This window comes from Hibiscus syriacus, unplaced genomic scaffold (assembly GCF_006381635.1).
Source record: "Hibiscus syriacus cultivar Baekdansim isolate YM2019G1 unplaced genomic scaffold, ASM638163v2 tig00112688_pilon, whole genome shotgun sequence".
Lineage (NCBI taxonomy): Eukaryota > Viridiplantae > Streptophyta > Magnoliopsida > Malvales > Malvaceae > Hibiscus > Hibiscus syriacus.
The window spans coordinates 196,922-218,580 of NW_024063384.1; the positions used below are offsets into that span (position 1 = coordinate 196,922).

Genomic DNA, 21,659 nt, shown 5'->3' on the forward strand with positions numbered 1-21,659 from the left:
TGCTTTGAGAAATAATATTTTGATCACTTATGTTATTGATTTGTTACATTTTTTTTCACAGAGCCTTTGACTCCATTTCCATTGATGATATGACATGTTAACAAATAAGATTAGTTTTTAATTTAGCCCTTGAAATTTATACAAAATACCATATAATGATTACATAATAAAACATAACACTAATATTTTACGTGGAAAACTATTCAAAAAAATCACAAGCAAAAAAATAAAATTTTCACTAGTATCGAAATTAGAATAATACAAAAGGAATCTTCATGAACAATTTGACATCTAACCCAAATCCCTAATATCTATTTATAAAGATAGTTATTTGATTGCAAAGGAAACTTACATAACAAGAAATTTACCCAGATTACGTTTCTCTCAATCATCATAACATATAATTGACTTCCAACTTTCAATTAAATTAGGTTTCCTATATCCCAGATCAAATTGTGTCAAACTCTAACAAACTCCACATTAACACGAATCCTAAAAGTGTAGTTTGAGACAAAATCTCAAATTCGATAAAATAGTTAAACTCAACAAAAATCAATTCTTCACATCAATAAACAAATTCTCTATCTTGAGAATATTTTCTTCACCTCTTCTATATAACCTCTTAAAATGATATAGTTCAACAATAATTGTTAATCGAATCCAAGTCTGACCTAAATTTAGATTTAGTCTTGCTTATCATTGATAGCATCTATCAACGTCGAGCCTACATTGTTGCATTCTAGCCCTCCATCCCCTCCAAACATATATCGGAAATAGTACCCCATCTACATGCATCGGATCACCACTATATCCTCTCACAGGTGTTGGAGATTCAAGTTGACATGAGAAAAGTCAAATAAAAGGTGGTGTTCTCTAGTGAGGAAAGTAGGGGGTCGACGAGTGCGAGTGCTGGTGTGTATAATACATCACCGTTTGGAAATAAAAACGCGTGTGACATTGATTGGGGAAGAAGGTATATACTGAGGAAATTAGAATTATCTACGAAAGGATTATGTAAAGACAATGTGATCAATGGAGATGAAAATAGAATTGTTGACAATACATTTTAACTGATGGAACTAAAGTTATTGTTAAGAGTTTCGTTAATAATTATGTCCATTTACTGAAACAAATGTTCTTTTGTGGATTATGCATCTTTCGTTTTGCCGGTGTTTCATTATAGCAATTACTTTGAACTTAATTCGATTGCTAATATAAAAGTATATGATTTTCTTCTATAATGAAATTGATGAGATTATATGTCAATGAACAATTTACTATTTGATAAACAATGTCAATGATGGAAAGAAATCTATGAAACAAAATAAAATATTAAAAGAAAAAGTAGAAGAGAGAGATTTGATTTGGTGTCATCATCAACCAAAGAAGATAACTGGAACAATATCGATAGTGCAATCTAAAAGAGAGGATAAGAGGATTTAAGGGTAAAAACAATGATTTATCTAAAATATAAGAGTTAAATTGATATCTTATCTAAAGTTTAAGAAAATGAATTATAAAGAGGAAACAAATTATTACTGTACAAGAATTTAGAGACCAAATTGAAAGAAATGGTCAAATTTAGGGAATAAATGTTTGTTTTTCCTCATATTTTTATTACCGCCTACTTCGCCTATGATTTTTGGTTGTTTTTCCTGCAGTATTTATTCTCTCTCTTACACAAAGCTTGCTGCTTTTTTGTTTTGTTATTAAAAGTATAGTTTTTTTTTAAATTTTATTTTTGACTTGAGAGAGTTCACAGTTGACATACAGGAGAGCAGAGGAGAGAGTGCTGTAGGGTTTTGAACTTTACTCTTTTCTTTCTTTGCTTCTTGTGTCTTCATCTGCAACTTTTTAATCTTTCACAAATTTCCCAAACCAGAGATTAAAAAAACCAAACCCTAATCCACCTTATCGTTTTTCTTATTCTTCAGCTTCATTTTCTCCATTTCAGTCTCAATCCCAGCTTGCTACAAAATGACTTGATTACCCTAGCTGAACACCCACAATTCCATGCCTAAACTCGCCCCTTTCACCTAAATTTGCCGTCATGCCACTGCTCATTACGTGTGCTTCACTTAATTAGGTAAAAATCTTCTTCACTGTTCTTTTTTATGGGTTACGATTTTTTCCCGTTAATTGTTTATAATTATAGTTATGTTTGAAATGTAAAAATGGGTTTTGATTGTTCTTTGAAGGTGAGAGAAGGAAGCCATGGAAAGTGATGGGGTTGCGCTGGCGTGTTTGATTTCTGGGATTCTTTTTACTGTTCTGGGTTTAGGTTCATTTTCCATTCTCTGGGCCGTCAATTGGCGCCCGTGGCGGATTTATAGGTATTGCATCTAATATTTCCAACCTTTCATTTTGCTGCTGATATAGTTGCTAACATCATAACCGCGCATCAATGCAGCTGCTTTTTTTGTTTTATAGTTTTGTAAGTGAATTGTTAATAATGCATTGTGACTTTGATTCTATACAACTGAGATCTTTGCTGTAATTTCATTTAAATCAAATTGACAGTTTGTCTATGCTGCTTATTACTAACCTTTGTTCTGTTGACTTCACTACTAATATGGTTTACACGAATGACTGGTACATGTGGCTTATGATCCAAAGCTTTTTTAGTTGTTTTTGGCAATTTGAATAACTAATTATTGCCAATTACTGAAAAAGAAGTCGTTTATACAACTTTTTGTCCATTACAATTTGGTCGGTATATGCCATTTGGATAAAGACCATCTTCGGGGTGCAAAGATGTCGAAACTGTTATCTTGTAAACCATATTTCTGTTTGGTGTTTTACTGGTTCTTCCAGAAACTGTTTCAGTGTATGTTTGTTGTTTCTCTTTGATTCTTTGGGTGAATCAATCCTTTAAAATCTTTCTAATAGGAAAAAAATGAATGTAATTGCAGAGTTGCATAGCCTGAATGGGTTTTTTTTCTTACCGCATGAAATACATTTGCGATCCATACCTTTCCCTTGGTGCCGGGGGGAGTTAATGTCATTTTTCTTTTTTTAACTTTCAATGATTCATTTTCATTCTCTTTTCAGTTGGATTTTTGCACGAAAATGGCCGAGTATCATACAGGGATCCCAGCTGGGCATGCTATGTGCTCTTTTATCTCTATCTGCATGGGTGGTTGTTTTATCTCCTGTTTTGGTGCTTGTCATGTGGGGATGCTGGCTAATCATAATATTGGGCCGAGATATTGTTGGGCTGGCTGTAATAATGGCTGGTATTGCTCTATTATTGGCATTCTATTCAATCATGCTGTGGTGGAGGACTCGTTGGCAGAGCTCAAGTATGTGCCTTAATGACCTCTTTCCTTTGATTTTTCTCACTTCTTGAACTATGTGATATACTTTTTTCCCTTTTAGAAGGTCAGAGAGATTTCTTCCCATTCATTTTATTTTTGATTGACTGAAATTTATTTTGAAGCCTTGCGGTGGTTCTTTATATGGCAATAGTGATGGATTTTTAATTAATCACATTATGTCCTAGTGTTCACCTGTCTTTGCTGAAGGAAAAGAAAGCACTGACCTGTCTAGATTTTGATGAACATATTAAAAGTCCATTAGCTAACAAGTGGAAATAAAATTTATTAGCAACAAAATCAGTTTTGATAAAAGACATTGGCTCTGCTGAAGTATATTTTAAGAATTTTATTCTCTAAGGGAAGGAGTAGTTCTTAAACTATGCAGTAATGATGAGTGAAGTAGATTATACTGCAATTTGTAGTTGTCGGAGGAAGTATTTCACAATGGTACCTTTTCTCTTGACCCTTGATTGTGAGCCTTACTGGGTCTATGGTCTCAGTTGCCCATTTCCGTTGTGGCCCTGCTTCAACCTTTTTATTTTATGAGCTTGATCCCCTTTCCATAATGCTGTTTGAATTGACTTCTTCTAGGCTCATGAGTATATAGTTCAATGATATCATCCCAAAGCTTATTTCTTGTAGGAAAAAGAGTGTGTTAATTGTATTGAAGGAACGCTATATGATTAAAACCATGAAGTTTATACCTTAGCTTAGTTTTAATTAGAATGGAATAGCTTTACTGTATGCATTTTTGAGGTGTATCTAACGACAGATTGTAGCAAGGTTTTTTTCATTTATGTTTAGTGCAAGATCTTGTTAGTGGGTGAAGATTTGTCTTGAAATAGGCATTTCCCATTTGACACTGACTATGACATTTTCTATTTAAGCACAATGGACGTTCTCCATTTTGAACTAGAAAACTACTAAAACTTTTTCGGTGACTTTTTGGCCTATGTTCTGGTGCATCTACTTATGTGCAGTAGGGTGATGTAGCTTATGGTCAAACTTGGGCTTTCAACTCAACTTTAATTCTAGTAAAGCTGAAATTGAGGTGATCTTGTCCTCCTTCCGATGTCCTTCATGTTACTGATATAACATGAAGGATATGAAGGGGGTTTTAATGAGGCCTAACTTCTATCAAAAAAAAAATTGAACTTTTCTAGGTTAAAATTGAAGCTTCAAAGTAGGAAAGAACTGCAATGAGATGCCGATGTCTGTTTTAGTAATGTTTTCTAATAGATAAATTACTTTTCTTCATTTTTAAAATAGGTTTCTTCCAATAGCGGTTTTCGGAGAACATTTCTTCATTCTTGTTGACTTTAGTTACAATTGCACCAAATTGACATTAACTGAGCAGTGACTTTATAAGTATTTATTTCTGGTAGAAGGTAAGATAAAAATAGCTTGCAAAAGCTATTTACTAGGTGGGAAATGGGGGGAGTATCTACCATAATCAACATTTTAAGGAAAGAGGTGTTGGGATTCTTTGTTGTTTAAGGATACGAAGTTTTTGTTTAAATAGGTGCTCTTGATTGTAATTTAATTATCTTCTGTGATTTCTATCTATTAGTGATTATTTTATTTATTTACCTGTCTCTCATACTCGTCTTCTTTCTGCTCTGATAGGGGCTGTCGCTTTTCTACTTCTGCTGGCTGTTGCTCTGCTTTGTGCATATGAACTTTGTGCTGTGTATGTTACGGCTGGTTCCAGTGCATCTGAGCGCTATTCTCCTTCTGGATTCTTCTTTGGTGTATCAGCAATTGCCTTAGCAATCAATATGCTCTTTATCTGCCGCATGGTCTTCAATGGTAATCTTTGCTGTAATGCTATTGTGACCAGATCAGTTGATGGTTTTATTTTTCTATTTTCTGGTTTAGACTTGTAAGTGACTGTACTTTGACTTTCCCTTCATCACCTTGCGTAGGAAATGGCTTGGATGTGGATGAGTATGTTCGGCGGGCATATAAATTTGCATACTCTGATAGTGTAGAAATGGGTACCATTTCTTGTTTACCAGAACCACCAGATCCAAACGAGTTATATCCTCGGGAGTTCAGTAGGTAAAACCCTTTTAGTGTGTTTGCATTGTTAATCTGGTCTGAAATTCAGTAGGTAAAACTAGTTCATTTGACGTGTTTGTATTAATACTTGGGTGACCATATTTCTCTCCATACTTTTTCTTCTTCAATGCTTATGAATATGCATGATTCTAAATAATTCTTTTAGATATCTTTGTGTAGTAAAATATGTTCTCTATGGCAGCAGGTTATACATACGTCCCAGTATGCTTATATGTTTTCAATCTGTTAAGGCTTTTCTCCATTTTTTTATAGGAATATAGTGTGTAATTGTTCAAGTTCTCACTTTTTTTCTTAGTAGACTAAGCGAATGCTTTACAAGCCTATTACATATACAGTTTCGAATCCTAATATCTTTTTATGCTTCCTCAATCTGTTTATGGGAAAAGCTTTATATTATGCAAGAACTTACTTTCGTACTGTACTGTGGTCCTTGGATTTTTCTTTTTCTTTGTAGGGCTTCACATCTTGGACTTCTTTACCTTGGCTCCCTTCTTGTTCTTCTTGTCTACTCTATTCTATATGGTCTGACAGCGAAGGATGCACATTGGCTTGGGGCTATCACTTCTGCTGCAGTTATAATTCTCGGTATGTTAATAATTAGCGAGTTAATATTATTTTAGCTGTTTACATTGATATCCTGGTACAACATTCATATCTCTGTCATGCAAATTCAATTTCTTTTAATTTTTTTGCCCTGTAGATTGGAACATGGGAGCATGCTTGTATGGATTTCAGCTTCTTAAAAGTCGTGTTGTTGCACTTTTTGTTGCTGGAACTTCACGGGTTTTTCTCATTTGCTTTGGAGTACATTATTGGTTTGTTCTAGATTCCCATGATTCTAGTATTGCTGGTTTTGTTACTGTTGCATTGTGATAGTTGATCTCTCTCTCTTTTGGTCCTTTTAAAATTTCTTCAGGTACTTGGGGCATTGTATTAGCTATGCAGTTGTAGCTTCTGTCTTATTAGGTGCTGCGGTTTCTCGCCATTTTTCAGCTACAAACCCGTTAGCTGCCCGAAGGGATGCCTTGCAGAGCACAGTGATTCGTCTGAGGGAAGGTTTCCGTAGGAAGGAGCAAAATAGTTCATCTGGTTCATCTGATGGTTGTGGCTCAAGTGTGAAACGCAGTAGTAGTGCTGAAGCAGGCCATTTTACTAATATTATTGAAGATAATAGCCAGAGTATGGTACATTGCTCTGCTGATGCTGATAATTGGAATAGTCTTGTCATGTATCCAACTTCTAGCTTTCAGGAGGGGATAAATAGCGATAAGAGTGTAGACAGTGGAAGACCAAGTTTAGCATTGCATAGCAGTTCTCATCGCTCAGTCCAAGAACATGAAATGGGAACATTAGATAAAAATATTGACCCCAATGGCTCTTTTGTGGTTTGCTCCAATAGTGGTCATGATAGCCAAGGTTGTGAATCTAGTACATCAACTTCAGTTAATCAACAAATGTTAGATTTGAATTTAGCTCTTGCATTTCAAGAAAGGTTGAGTGATCCTAGGATTACATCGATGTTGAAAAGGAGAGCAAGACATGGTAATCGAGAATTGACTAGTTTATTGCAAGATAAAGGATTGGATCCTAATTTTGCCATGATGTTGAAAGAGAAGAGCTTGGATCCAACTATACTTGCATTACTGCAGAGGAGTAGCTTGGATGCAGATAGGGATCATCGAGACAATACTGATATCACAATTGTCGATTCCAATAGTGTTGATAATGCTATGCCCAATCAAATCTCCCTTTCAGAAGAATTGAGACTTCAAGGGCTTGAAAAGTGGCTGAAGTTCTCCAGACTTGTTTTGCATCATATAGCAAGTACTCCGGAGCGAGCATGGGTGCTATTTAGTTTTGTCTTTATCATAGAAACAATCATTGTGGCAGTTTTTCGTCCAAAGACAATCAAAATTATAAATGCTACACATCAGCAAGTAAGTGAGCCTTTCTTTTTCTGGGATGTTACTTATTTTATTTGATGACACTTGGTAGTGCCCTGATTGATGTACACATTTTTAGCAATTCAATAATTGTAAATAGACATTGTGTTTGAGTTGTCATTGCCTTATATTTGCTAATATGGAGATTGTGTGTATCTATTGCAGTTTGAATTTGGCTTTGCTGTACTGCTTTTATCTCCTGTCGTCTGTTCAATCATGGCTTTTATTCGTTCACTTCAAGGAGAAGAAACTCCCTTGACACCAAAACCTCGCAGGGTATACTGCTTTTCTCCAGTTTATACCTGATGTTTGTTCCTACATGAATTTGTGATTTGGTTTCAGGTTGAATTTGATAGCCAATATGAGTTTTTCCTTGATTTTGTTTCTCTATTATTTTCCATGGAGGTTTCCTTTGAGAAGTTATTGTGATTTTTCTAACTTTATAATGTGGTCTTTTGCAATTAGTTGGCTCCAAAATTTTGGTTAAGATTGTAGTTATTTTCATAACAATTGGCTTATTTGTTTAATATTAAGATGTTCTTTTCTTTAATGGTTCCATGGGTTCAAACTTTTGGCTTCTACTAGTGTTCCAAATATATCGTCAGTGTTTTCCAAATATATCGTTAGTGTTTTCCTAAAATATATAGTAGTGTATGTTTCCTCCTGTGCGTTATTGGAGGAACATTTCAGTAGTTTCAGAAGGTGACAATCCCCAGGTGGATTTTCTGGTACATTTCTTGTCCTGAGTTGTCAATATCAGTAATGGGCATTTCTAGAAAAAGGCTTATATGAAAACAGGGTCCAATAGGCCTCCTACTTTCCACATCCAATGGTTTCATTTGAACATGCTTTCTAATGGAGTCTAAGCATTTAGATGAGCTCCCAAACCCCTGAAATCTCCTATTGCTTATAATTGACAGTCTATTTATCTTTTTCAAGGATAGTTACATGTGTTCATGATTACACATCTTAAGGTGAACAAAAGCAGATGGTTTCACAGAACTTCGGTGCGGGTGGATAACCATATATTTGGATTATTCTCATGTTACAGAGCTGCACTTTTATATTTTATTTGTGCATCCTTCATTCCTTTTCTTGAGTGTGCATAAACGAAATCTTGAAACAGAAAGTTGTGGAGCTTTTGTTGTGCCAGTAATAAATGAATTTTATGCTGCAGCTGTCTTCAATTTAATCTTCTCCCCTCATCTTTAAATAAGTCTCTTTCTTAGCAGGAACTAATAATAGATTCCTTTGGCTTAAATGTTTTGTGGCCATTAATTTTGTAATGACATACTATGTTTGATTACCATTTTTTGTATTAACCGGTGTTGCTTCCATTATATTACATGAATCCTTTCTTTCTTTTAGTTATAATAATTTTCTTGTCTGCTTTGCTCCCATCTCCACCCTTTTTCTTTACTTTGTTCAGTATGGCTTTGTTGCTTGGCTGCTCAGCACTTCCGTGGGACTGCTGCTTTCTTTCCTGAGGTTTGGTCTATTTTAAGCATGCATTAATTAATTCTTGCCATTGCATATTTTCCTTGGTTAAACTGTTTTCATTTTTCTGTTAATGGCAATTTCTGTGGCATAAAATGTGTGCAGTGATAATAATTTGATGTCTTATTCATGATTTTTAGATTCAGTTGTGGTTCCAAGCATTCAGTTGTACTGTGCTAAAATTGTTATGTAATGTATGATTCTTTTTTCACTCATAAAAAAAATTATTGATTTTAGTTTCCTCTGCTTCATTATCCTCTTCCATCTCCAATTCATTTGTCTACGTAAGAGCTGCTATAGTGTCAATGAGTAATTTAAAACTGCTGGGTTGTTTAATTTTTTATTTCTTTAGGATCATCCAAATGTGGGCTTCCTTTTATCTTTTCTATTTTTTTTAATTCTTTTGTGTTTGCTCGTATGTTAAAATGAAATACTAAGTTGTCAGATGTCTATATTTCCTTCAAACCATTATTTTTCATGTATTTGAATAGCCTTGGTTCATTCTGTTATTGGCAACCCCCAGTTTTGTACTTTTAGTTCATTGTGACATGGAGCTAAGAATGCATACTATTTGGGCTCCTTTCGGTTGATACTTTCTACTTCTTAAACATGGTTGTTAAGAATGTCCTCTTTGTTATAAATATTTTTTCACTATTGCTTATTAACAATTTATTTTATACTATTGCTGGAATTATTGCTGTGGTGTCTGGGTAATTGCCTGTCAGGTACTAATATCTGTTTTCTTTCTGCAGCAAGTCATCAGTGCTTCTTGGATTGTCCTTGACAGTGCCTCTCATGGTAGCCTGTCTCTCTGTTGCAATTCCTATATGGATCCGCAATGGCTATCAATTTTGGGTTCCACAAGTTCAGTGTACAAGTTTTGCTGGAAATCATCGACTTTCTGGGACAAAGGAGGTTGGTTCTGCCCCTTCTCTTTGGTTCTTTCTGACAACATTTATTTCTTATCCTTAATTCAGAGTCATCAGTCATCTTTCCCTTGCCTTCATGGTTTTTGATTTTATGGATATAGCTCTGTTGTTCTTTCAAGTTTTGTAGCTTTCGGCATATGATCAGCCTATAGGTTTTCTGCTTGTAATTATTTTGGTGCTATTGTTAAGGAAAATATAAAAAACCATAAAGTTTAATGGGATAGCAGTAGTGCAGAAACACAAACAATGAAAGAAACAAAAACTGTTGCTAGACACCATAATAAAGGCTAAAATCGATGCAAAATTGAAGTTGGAACAAGAACACTATATTTTTTGGGCATCCAGGCTAACAAATAATATATGATTATAGTAATGCTGCCTAATGTATTGTAAAGACTGTTAATACTAGGGTTACAGAAGCTTAATCCCGCTTACAATTCAAAGTCATCAAGTGACTTCATGTTAATTATATGACCACTTAAATAAAAATATAATTGTTGAACGTTTAATTAAATTACTGTCAGAAAAGGATGTATAGTAATATACTTGGTATAGTTTTGAGTTTGAGCAAGAGCACCATATTATGGTTTATTACTTTATTATTACATTCTAGTTATATGTTTTTCTATTTTTATTAAATAAACATAAAATAAAATAGAGTAATAAACATAGCAGAGTTTATGATGCTCTTGCATCAACGACTTCAAAAGGGAGAGAGAAAACAGGCAGAAGTTTAAGTTACAGTTTTCTTTTAAAAAAAGAAAAGTGATTGCTTACTCTTTCAGTTTTCTAGTTACACATTTTTTTCTGCTGTAACATTCATTGCTGTCCTTGTCAGGTGGTTGTTCTTACTCTTTGCATAACAGTATTTACTGGTTCTGTATTGGCACTGGGTGCAATAGTGTCTTTTACCCCTTTAGAGGATTTAAGATACAAGGGATGGACTGGTGAACCAAATAACTTTACTTCTCCTTATGCATCATCTGATTACATTGGCTGGGCAATGGCATCTGTAGTTGCTTTAGCAGTTACTGGTGTGCTTCCAATCATTTCATGGTTTGCAACTTACCGGTTCTCGCTCTTTTCTGCTATATGTGTCAGTTTATTCTCAGGTACATTTTCTTATTTTCATTCTTTTTACTTTTGGCTTGTCAATTGAAGCTGTTTTTGTGTGTGTTCCATTTAAGAACTATTTCATCCATTGCCTAGAGATTGTCATTTAATCTTTTACTTTCTGCTGCTGCTATTTTGTTAGCTGTACTCGTCGCATTTTGTGGTGCCTCCTATATGAAAATTGTGAAGTCTAGGGATGACCAGGTTCCTACAGTTGGTGATTTTCTTGCTGCTTTTCTTCCATTGGTGTGCATTCCAGCAATGCTATCTCTATGCACTGGATTACTTAAATGGTTTGTAATCTTCCTGACTTTAGCAAATCCTGAAAGCTTAAGCCCCAATTTTTTACATGATTTTTTTAACTTATTGTTTACCATTATTTTTCACTATGCAATTCATGCTACTATGCAGGAAAGATGATGGTTGGAGACTTTCTCGAGGTGTAAATGTATTTGTTACTATTGGTCTTCTCCTATTGCTTGCTGCAATTTCTTCTGTTATTGTTGTAATTAAACCATGGACGGTGAGGCTTATTTTGATGATATCATTGATTTGGCTACTCTTTTATAGCTATTTCCCTATCTTATCTGTTGTCTTTCTTGAGTCACCAAACAGATCGGGGCAGCATTTCTGCTAGTACTTCTCTTGATTGTTCTTGCCATCGCTGTTATCCACCACTGGGCATCAAACAATTTCTATTTAACCAGGACCCAAATGTTCTTGGTTTGCCTCCTTGCTTTTCTTTTGGGTTTAGCAGCATTTTTTGTTGGGTGGTTTCAAGGTGAACATAACCACTGTCCTGCCTATTTTACTTTTTGGTGCTTTATCTGTAAAATTGCAGCTCTGATGCATAACTTTACAACTTATACTATTGGCATCATTCCATTTCACCTTGACTTTTCAGATAAACCTTTTATTGGAGCATCTGTTGGTTATTTTACATTTCTGTTTCTACTTGCTGGGAGAGCTCTAACGGTGTGTTATATTCACTCATCTTGATAAAATTTTGTGTTATTCTCTTGCCACTTCATTTTGTTTATGAAAATACTCCTTTTCTTTAGGTTCTTCTTTCACCTCCAATTGTTGTTTATTCTCCACGAGTGCTTCCCGTATATGTTTATGATGCTCATGCAGACTGTGGAAAGAATGTCAGGTTTGTTAAGATAGACTGTTCTCTTTGTCTGATGGCTTTCCAATTTATCTTCAGTCATATCCGTTTATTTATTATATATTTTTATAATTGCTAAATTTAACGATGAATCTAAATGTTTAGTCATACGTTGACATGAAAATTTGGCAATCTGTTGTGTACAGTGCCGCATTTCTTGTCCTGTACGGGATTGCACTTGCAACTGAAGGTTGGGGTGTTGTAGCTAGCTTGATAATCTATCCACCATATGCTGGTGCTGCTGTATCTGCTGTAACCCTTGTTGTAGCCTTCGGTTTTGCTGTTTCTCGTCCATGCTTAACTCTTAAGGTATGAGTCCTGTCTGATATGTCAATGTGCTTGTCACTGCAACTTGGCGCTACATTTTTTGGTCTGTTGCCCTAAAGAAATGTCAATTTTTCTCTTTAAATCAACTTGCATGCAGCCTTTTAACTTTGTCATTTGTTATTACTGCCAGATGGTGGAAGATGCAGTTCATTTTCTGAGCAAAGATATTGTTGTCCAAGCAATTGCTAGATCTGCCACGAAGGTTTGTGAGCATGTTTCTACAAATAGGTTTCAAGTCTTGAAGAGATGTTTCCTTCCTTTTTATATCTTGTAAAATTTTATGTTTTGCAGTTCTAGGAAGTTAAATATAATTTTCCTTGAATTCGTAGCCATTTTCTAAATGATTGTTAATGTTTCATTTTCTTGTTTCTTCATCTCTATTTGCACCATGCTCTTATTGGCTGTAGATGCATAGAACTTCCTTATTATTTATTTTCTTGATTTTTTGCATTAAGGGGTTATTCATTTTTAATGGTCTTTAGTACTGATTCTGTTTCATTCACTCATTGTTTATTGCCTATTTCCTTTTAATGTCAGATTAGTCTTCCATGGAAGATGTTCTTTGTGATTTTTGTTATTTTTCTTTTCTTGTTATTAAGTTATTGTTTTGTTTGCAAGCAGACAAGAAATGCTTTGTCTGGAACCTATTCCGCTCCACAGAGGTCTGCAAGTTCAGCAGCTCTTTTAGTAGGAGACCCTGCAGCTACACTTGATAAGGGAGGGAATTTTGTACTTCCTAGAGACGATGTCATGAAATTAAGAGATCGCCTGAGAAATGAGGAACTAGTCACTGGATCTTTCTTCCATAGAATGAGATATCATAGGGGGTTTAGACATGAACCAACCAATGATGTGGATTACAGAAGAGAAATGTGTGCTCATGCACGAATTTTAGCTTTGGAAGAGGCTATTGATACCGAATGGGTGTACATGTGGGATAAGTTCGGAGGTTATTTGCTACTCTTGCTTGGTTTAACTGCTCAGGCAGAACGAGTACAGGTTTGTCATTGCCTTATGTGCTTTTCATGTTTGATGATATTCAATTTAAAATTTTAATGATAGTTTCACAACCATGTGGCAGGATGAGGTGCGCTTGAACCTTTTCCTTGACAGTATAGGGTTTTCAGATCTAAGTGCCAAGAAAATCAAGAAGTGGATGCCAGAAGACCGTAGACAGTTTGAAATCATCCAGGAGAGGTAGCAACAGTTTGACATTTTTCAGATGATATTTTTACTCTACCCATTATTCAACATTTCTGCTGTGTTTTTAATTCTCTTGTTACGATTTATAGCTATATAAGAGAGAAAGAGATGGAAGAGGAAATCTTAATGCAGAGGCGTGAAGAGGAGGGGAGAGGTAAAGAGAGAAGGAAAGCCCTTTTGGAGAAGGAAGAACGTAAATGGAAGGAGATTGAAGCTTCCCTTATTTCTTCTATTCCTAATGCTGGCAACCGGGAGGCAGCAGCCATGGCAGCTGCAGTGCGTGCGGTTGGAGGTGATTCTGTTCTCGAGGATTCTTTTGCACGTGAGAGAGTTTCAAGCATTGCTTATAGGATTCGTACAGCTCAGTTAGCCCGTAGAGCAGTTCAGGTTGAGTTTATATATGTAACTTGTTTCCCTTTTGCATGTAAGCATGATTTGCTCCTTGATAGTTCACAATGAATAATTTCCTAGTAGTGAACATTAGTTGACAAATACTTATACTTAATATCTGCTAATTCCCAAAAGAAAAAAAACTATTTTAATTCTTAAATGAGTTAGTTTATTTTGAAGCATAGGAGTTTAACACGTGTGATTGCATATAATTATGTTTGTTATGCTCTGGTATTTGTCTGCTACCTTTAAATGAAAAAAACAGTAAGTTGATGTGTTAAATATTTTCTCTTCGAAATATTTTCTTACGTCTTTCTCATGTGAATCATGATGAAGGTAATCAGGTAAATTTTGAGCTTGTTGATTTTTCCCCTCCATTGTTCCTTTTTTTTCACTTTTCAATTTTGTTTGCATGATTCCTATATGCCATGCATACTATATTGAGGAATATTTGTACTCATAAAATCAAATAGAAAATCAACAATCATTTATAAATTGTGAATCTATTTAACCTTGCTATACTAAGAAGTCTAACTGTCTGATATCTCATGTTTGTTTTGTCTTCAATTCTTTTTGCTTTCTTTTTCTTGAAAAAGTATAGTTGAAAAGGTACTAAAACATACACCATTTGAAGTAAGTGCCGATGGTTAATATTACCGAATATTTTAGATTTATGATATTATTGTGTAAATTAGGTTCCATCTTTCCGTCTTAAGATCTATAGTTCATGTGTGTATGTGCCTACTGTAACTTATGATTTTATTTTTTGAAGACATAATTACAAGATTACAAGAAGGTGCCTACTGTGCTTGTCCTCACTTTGGATTATACCGATTTTTGTAGTGTATCGTTAGTAATTGTACCATTAAGTTCCTTGCTTTTGGATATAAATATTTCTTATTTTGTAAATATATAAATGTTTTTGACAGACGGGAATTTCTGGTGCTGTTTGTATCCTTGATGATGAGCCAACAACAAGTGGCAGACACTGCGGTCAAATTGATCCAAGCATGTGTCAAAGTCAAAAGGTCAGCTTTTCAATTGCTGTGATGATCCAACCAGAGTCTGGTCCAGTTTGTCTATTAGGGACTGAATTTCAGAAAAAGGTCTGCTGGGAAATTCTGGTGGCGGGTTCGGAACAAGGTATTGAGGCTGGACAAGTTGGACTTAGATTGATTACTAAGGGTGACAGACAGACAATTGTTTCAAAGGAGTGGAGCATCAGTGCGACAAGTATTGCTGATGGAAGGTTTGACAGTTTTCTTTTAAAAGAAATATTTTGTAATTAGTTTTTTCACCCCCCAAATTTTCTTTCACCCCACAAATTTTCTTACACAATACATTATGATCTTTAATTATATAAGTTTATTTTTTATTTTATATGCTCTATTAAGTTTCTGTTATGAAGTCATTTATCTCTAAGAGGTGTGTGGAGCTGGGAAAATATTTTGCTGTTTCCCTGTACTTCGTCTACTGCCAAAGTATTTCCCCTTTGACATTCAAGTTTACAAGGGTGGTGATTGTTTTGCAGGTGGCATATTGTGACAATGACTATTGATGCCGATATAGGGGAGGCAACTTGCTATTTGGATGGTGGTTTTGATGGCTATCAAACTGGTTTACCATTGTCTGTGGGTAATGGCATTTGGGAACAAGGAACCGAGGTTTGGGTTGGTGTTAGGCCTCCTATTGATATGGATGCATTTGGAAGATCAGATAGTGAAGGAGTAGAGTCTAAGATGCATATAATGGATGTTTTCTTATGGGGAAGATGCTTAAATGAAGATGAGGTTGCTTCTCTTCATGCTTCTATTTGCTCTACTGAATTTAACTTGATTGATTTCCCCGAGGACAATTGGCATTGGGCATACTCGCCCCCAAGGGTATAGTTCTATAATGATTCCAGAGTGTGTGTGCGTCTTACAATTCTGTATCTGAGAAAAATATATACTTATAATCCTATATCTGTTTTTTTTTTTTGCTTCAGGTTGATGACTGGGACAGTGACCCTGCAGATGTTGACCTATATGATAGGGATGATGTAGATTGGGATGGTCAATATTCAAGTGGTAGGAAAAGGAGGTCAGGACGTGAAGGTTTTGTTGTTCATGTGGATTCTTTTGCCCGAAGGTATAGGAAACCTAGGATTGAAACACAAGACGAGATTAATCAGCGGATGCTCTCTGTGGAGATGGCTGTCAAAGAAGCCCTCTCTGCCCGAGGTGAAATGCATTTTACTGACAATGAGTTCCCTCCAAATGATTTGTCTCTTTTTATGGATCCAAAGAATCCTCCTCCAAAGCTGCAGGTATTTCCCTAACTAATCTGTTGCTGTTTCTTATGTTTATTTTCATTATTAGTACCTTATCTTTGCTTTCTGACTTAGGTTGTTTTGGAATGGATGAGACCTGCTGAAATTGTTAAAGGTCATTCAGACTCTCGTCCTTGCTTGTTTTCTGGGGCTGCAAATCCTTCTGATGTTTGCCAGGTTTATCCTTTTATGAGCTTAATTTGCCATATATTTGTCTTTTGTCCCATTATTTTCTGCCGAATTCTGTTACAAAGTTAATTTAATGGTCTAGCTCTTTGTAATTTGTCTTTGCCTGCCAATTTAATAGGGTCGATTGGGTGATTGTTGGTTTTTGAGTGCTGTTGCTGTTTTGACGGAGGTTTCACGAATATCAGAAGTAATAATTAGTCCGGAGTACAATGAGGAAGGAATCTACACTGTTCGCTTCTGTATTCAGGTAATATTCTCTCAGGTTATATTTCAATTATTGAATTTGTGCACACTAGCCATGCGCGAGTAGTTGAAAATTGGAGGAAAACTATTGTGATTTTGTCTTTCAGATAATTAAAGAACTTCAGCTTTATTGACAAAGCTGTTAGATGGTGAAGGAACTGGGATGTCACTTGGGTACAACTGGTTTTAATTACGTTTTATAATATCCTTGAACCAGTACAGCTTAAGGCCATAGGATTTTATCGAAATAATTTGAAGAAGGAAGCAGAAAGAGAAGATAAACTAAGCTTCATACTTAAAGTTTATTGGTATATTAATAGACTATTAACAACCCTGTAGAGAACTAGTAAAACTTGACCTTAAAGCAAAACTTATAGGATAAGCAAAAAGAACAACTCCAAACCTTAATGCAATTGTAAAACAGAAAAGATAGCCGTAGATCTTTGTAGTATTGATCCCTGTAAATACAATTGTAACAAAATAAATTTTTAAGATGATGAAGGGTTCAGCTTATCTTCATTCTGTATGTAGAAAGAAATATCGATCTCTTTGTGGTATATTTACCTGTCATATGACCAGATTAACCTCTTAACCAGATCTTGTACCCTATTTTTATTTCTGCTTCCGATTCTTTAATTTAGTTGCTGCTGATGTTTATTATATTGCTTGTTAACATATAATTAGCATATTGATCCTTGGGCATACTCTGGTTGTGAATACCCTACAGGGTGAGTGGGTTCCTGTTGTTGTTGATGACTGGATTCCATGTGAATCGCCTGGCAAACCAGCATTTGCTACCAGCAAGAAGGCTAATGAACTGTGGGTTTCTATATTGGAGAAGGCATATGCAAAATTGCATGGTTCTTATGAGGCACTAGAAGGTGGGCTTGTTCAGGATGCACTTGTTGATCTTACTGGAGGTGCTGGTGAGGAGATTGACATGAGAAGTTCCCAGGCCCAGTTAGATCTTGCCAGTGGTAGACTATGGTCTCAGTTGTTGCGGTTTAAACAAGAAGGATCTCTTCTTGGTGCTGGAAGTCCATCAGGCTCTGATGTGCATGTTTCTTCCAGCGGCATTGTACAAGGACATGCATACTCGTTACTGCAGGTACACTGGATTGCTACCTCTTAATTTGCTCTGCATAGCAAAGTAACTGTTAAAGAACTGTCGAAAGGGGTTATGATTTGTATCAATTTACTCCAGGTAAGAGAGGTGGATGGACACAAGCTTGTTCAAATTCGAAACCCTTGGGCTAATGAAGTTGAATGGAATGGTCCCTGGTCCGATTCATCTTCGGAATGGACGGATAGGATGAGGCACAAGCTGAAGCATGTTCCTCAGGTTGGTTCCTTTTGCTTTGCATGAATTATTGGATAAATGCATTTATCTGGACCTTGTTTTTTCAACCGGGTTTCAATTTTATACGACTTATTTGATTCCTGTGGAACAGTCAAAAGATGGTATATTCTGGATGTCATGGCAAGACTTCCAAATTCACTTCAGATCAATATACGTATGTCGGGTCTACCCTCCTGAGATGCGTTATTCTGTCCATGGACAATGGCGTGGTTACAGTGCTGGTGGCTGTCAAGATTATAATTCATGGCATCAAAATCCCCAGTTCCGATTGAGGGCAACTGGTTCAGATGCTTCTTATCCAATTCATGTGTTCATCACCTTAACTCAGGTAAACAATATAACGGATCTTCATTGGGAGTTTAATTACCTTTTCTCTACTTTCAAGAAATTTCTGACCTTCAGTGGCATTAACTGTTCAGGGTGTTAGCTTCTCAAGAACTGCAGCTGGTTTTAGGAATTATCAATCTAGTCATGACTCACAGATGTTCTATATTGGAATGAGGATACTCAAAACCCGGGGTCGTCGTGCTGCGTACAACATTTACCTACACGAATCAGTTGGTGGTACGGATTATGTTAATTCTAGAGAAATATCATGTGAAATGGTTTTAGAGCCTGAACCAAAGGGTTACACAATTGTTCCTACAACCATACACCCCGGGGAGGAGGCACCATTTGTTCTTTCCGTATTCACAAAAGCATCAGTTATCTTGGAACCTTTGTAGTCATCGGCGGTGGCTTCTCCTGTCTACTTTTTGTTTGAGCCGAGGGCATTCTGGTAAAACTGTTAGATGCTCGTGTTGTCCGTGAAACTTTGCAGGGCATCTTATTTTCGGATCTCTTGGGGAACGGCTTGTAGGTGTTTTTGATGTCGAAAACTGGTTGAAGTGTCTCATGTAGCAGTTAAACGTTCCATGAGGGCTCCCCGCTGCAAGGATGGCCAGCGAGTTTAGCAGTTGATTAGGGTTTTGAGTTGACAACTGAGCCTAATGTTGACTCGTTCTCAAACCAGAATGCTTTTTATCCGGACATGAGGAAGGAGTTGCTGCTGGAGAATGGGTCATGACAGATTGATTAATTGTACATTTGTAGTTAGTATGTGTGAATGGCCCATTCATGTAAATGAACGAAATAGAAAAAAAATTACTAATTAGGAAAATTAGAAAAGCATAGAGGCTGCGAAGAGGGTGGTTTGATAGTTTAAGCTGCAGTTTTGAACTCCTTTTTAATTTATTTATAATCTACTTTTTTTTTTTAATTTAATGTGCCTTCTTTTGTATGATTATAATCTAGTATGTTCGATAAATTGATCGAGTCGAGTTAAAAAAAGTCAGTTAAGTTGGGTAATTCAAATTTTATTTGATTTTTTTTTTCAAATCGAGTTATTTTAGTTTTTATTAAAAATTAGTTGTAATTATTTAAAATATTAGAATATTATTTAACTAATTTAAATGGTTTCTTATAATTTTAATTTAAATGATTTTCTATAATTATAATATGTATATTAATATTTTTTTACATGTGATATACATATATTATATAAAGTTGAAATATTATAATTAAAAATTAATTCATTTATACGTATATTATCCAAATTCTATTTTGTAACGAATTAAAATAAATTTAAGTCGACTCGAATGAAATTATAAATTGAATCAATTTAGAGTTAAAAGTTTAACTTTTTTTCGAGTCAAATTTTAATTACATGAAAAATATATATTTTTCCTTAAAGTCTTTGGAGATGACATTGATACGAACAGAAACATAATTAATTAATTAATCCAAATCTGATCACAGATTTTGCCACCTACAAAAGCAAACACCAGCAACAAACCCTAATTTCCCCCTTTCTATTTTCTACAATGGTACCATATAAGAAAAATAATTTTCTAAAAAAGATTAGAAATAAAAGCTATAATATCATTAATCATCTCTCCCCATTCTCAGGCAGACCACCAAAAGCAACAGAGTTTGATTCATTCATTCCTTTGTGAATTGTATTTGTCACTCTCTCTCAGAATCACTCTCCATACTTCCCATGGCCTTCAATCCTCTCGGTTTCTGCATTATCCGAAAATCAAACAAGGTGACGCCATAAATCAAAACCCAGAAACAATTCGATCAAAACATGTTTGTGAAAATGCCAAAACCAAATGATTTATACCTTCTTTGAAGTTTTCTTCTCCCTCACTTGATACCTCTCCTGACACAGGTCTGATAGCCATGTCCCTGGGCTCACCAACTACACAAGATCAAACCCCATAAATCAGAAAACAGAAGAGATGAAAATCCCGGCAAAAGATTAAAAGGGTAGATTTCAACTCACGAGAATGCTTCTTTGGATCAACTTAGCCCTTTTCTTGGGCCTTTGAGGAAGCTTACATCCCTTCATTGCCATGAAATCTTGTTCTTTTTCTTTGTTAGATAATGTGGTGAACAATCTCGGCAACACAATCCTTTTATCTTCCTTAACTTGTTGATCCATCAAAGCCTTTGTGTTATTATTGTGATTATCATCCAACATCAAGGAACCCGATCCCCTTGTTGCATAGTATCTATCTTCCTTCTCCGGTGATGTCAATGCCGCTCTTGGTTTATTCGTTCCCAAATCCGAATTTCTGTAACAAAACCCAAATCGCAGATCTATTCATTACACTTGTAGACTCATTTACTAGTTCTGGGTAATCAGTAAACAAAATATTAGAAACAAAAATTGAAGAAGAATTTGGCTATCTTTTTCTTTGTCTTACATTTTGTGACGATTGGCAACAGGCGAGGGGCAGATTTTCTTGTTGGGCAAAGGTAAAGACTGTGGCGTCGTGGAAGTGCTGCCGCCTCGGCCGCTGCTGGTGGTGTTGCCAAAGTGGTGCTGTTTTTTGAGTTTGTTGGGACATCTTAGCTTCTTTCTGTTTCCCCATTGCAACAGGAAATCTTTTTCCATTTTCCCTTCCTGCATTTCCATTTACTTTCCTCTCAAAGATCTGCCAACGAATGTAGAACTTAACAATGACTTCAACTCGAAAGTATCTAATACGGCGCTTATATGTTTTCACCAACACCACCCACGCGCTCACTTCTCTTCCTCTGTCGCCCTATTTTAACTTTTAATCTTCTTTTTTATATATATATGAACTGCTAGAATTAATTCATTATATTTTTTTATTGATTTCTTTTCATTTGTTACTATTATATATTATTATTAAGTTTTTATCTATTATTTACTAGTAACGAAATTACAAAATATGATGGGGAAAACATTATATTAAGATTTTTATAAAAGTTTGTGTATATAATATGCACCGGTATCATTAAGTTTGTAAATAGATATAAATACATAGGTTTATGAGTTCTATTTTTTAAGAAAAAATAATTAAGTTTTTATCCTTTTAACATTCAATTGGGTTCTGAATATCATATTAACTGTCGAAATGGTTTATAATATAAGTCGATCTAAATATAAGTTTAGAAACCTTTTATTTTAATTATCAACCAAAAATCAACAGAAAATACAAATTATTAGTGATCCTAAGGAATCACACGTACCTAAGTCATTAGATTAACTAATTTAATGTCATGAGTAAATTCGT

The 21,659-nt window shown here is 35.3% G+C and overlaps 2 protein-coding genes across 2 annotated transcripts; one reads left to right on the forward strand and one right to left on the reverse strand.

The window, feature by feature from the left end:
* The first annotated feature begins 1,701 nt into the window (after positions 1-1,701).
* Positions 1,702-19,277, forward strand: LOC120182592 (calpain-type cysteine protease DEK1-like). The gene is made up of 31 exons (XM_039187521.1): positions 1,702-2,086; positions 2,199-2,333; positions 3,052-3,302; positions 4,944-5,126; positions 5,243-5,378; positions 5,854-5,984; positions 6,100-6,214; positions 6,316-7,336; positions 7,508-7,618; positions 8,772-8,830; positions 9,592-9,754; positions 10,607-10,880; positions 11,024-11,174; positions 11,293-11,404; positions 11,497-11,662; positions 11,786-11,856; positions 11,943-12,034; positions 12,196-12,358; positions 12,507-12,578; positions 12,998-13,375; positions 13,458-13,573; positions 13,669-13,966; positions 14,899-15,218; positions 15,501-15,852; positions 15,957-16,277; positions 16,356-16,457; positions 16,588-16,716; positions 17,440-17,820; positions 17,917-18,054; positions 18,164-18,400; positions 18,492-19,277. Exons 2-31 carry the CDS (start codon positions 2,215-2,217, stop codon positions 18,795-18,797), a joined length of 6,468 nt encoding a protein of 2,155 aa, XP_039043452.1. The 5' UTR covers positions 1,702-2,086; positions 2,199-2,214; the 3' UTR covers positions 18,798-19,277.
* Positions 19,278-19,837: 560 nt separating this feature from the next.
* Positions 19,838-21,075, reverse strand: LOC120182593. Its single transcript, XM_039187522.1, has 4 exons — positions 20,823-21,075; positions 20,399-20,690; positions 20,237-20,314; positions 19,838-20,133 (listed from the first exon to the last, which is right to left on the reverse strand). The coding sequence occupies exons 1-4, from the start codon at positions 21,032-21,034 to the stop codon at positions 20,077-20,079; spliced, it is 639 nt and encodes a 212-aa protein (XP_039043453.1). The 5' UTR covers positions 21,035-21,075; the 3' UTR covers positions 19,838-20,076.
* Positions 21,076-21,659: the final 584 nt, after the last annotated feature.

What these genes read in the sequence shown, in the direction of transcription:
- LOC120182592 (XM_039187521.1), top strand. Translation starts at nt 2,215, where the DNA reads ATGGAAAGTGATGGGGTTGCGCTGGCGTGTTTGATTTCTGGGATTCTT. An exon ending in ATCCTTCTGATGTTTGCCAG is followed by an intron (nt 16,458 to 16,587) that starts GTTTATCCTTTT and finishes CCAATTTAATAG; the next exon opens with GGTCGATTGGGTGATTGTTG. An exon ending in ATGCATACTCGTTACTGCAG is followed by an intron (nt 17,821 to 17,916) that starts GTACACTGGATT and finishes AATTTACTCCAG; the next exon opens with GTAAGAGAGGTGGATGGACA.
- LOC120182593 (XM_039187522.1), bottom strand. Translation starts at nt 21,034, where the DNA reads ATGGAAATGCAGGAAGGGAAAATGGAAAAAGATTTCCTGTTGCAATGG. An exon ending in TGATCCAAAGAAGCATTCTC is followed by an intron (nt 20,315 to 20,398) that starts GTGAGTTGAAAT and finishes GATCTTGTGTAG; the next exon opens with TTGGTGAGCCCAGGGACATG. An exon ending in AGAAGAAAACTTCAAAGAAG is followed by an intron (nt 20,134 to 20,236) that starts GTATAAATCATT and finishes CGGATAATGCAG; the next exon opens with AAACCGAGAGGATTGAAGGC.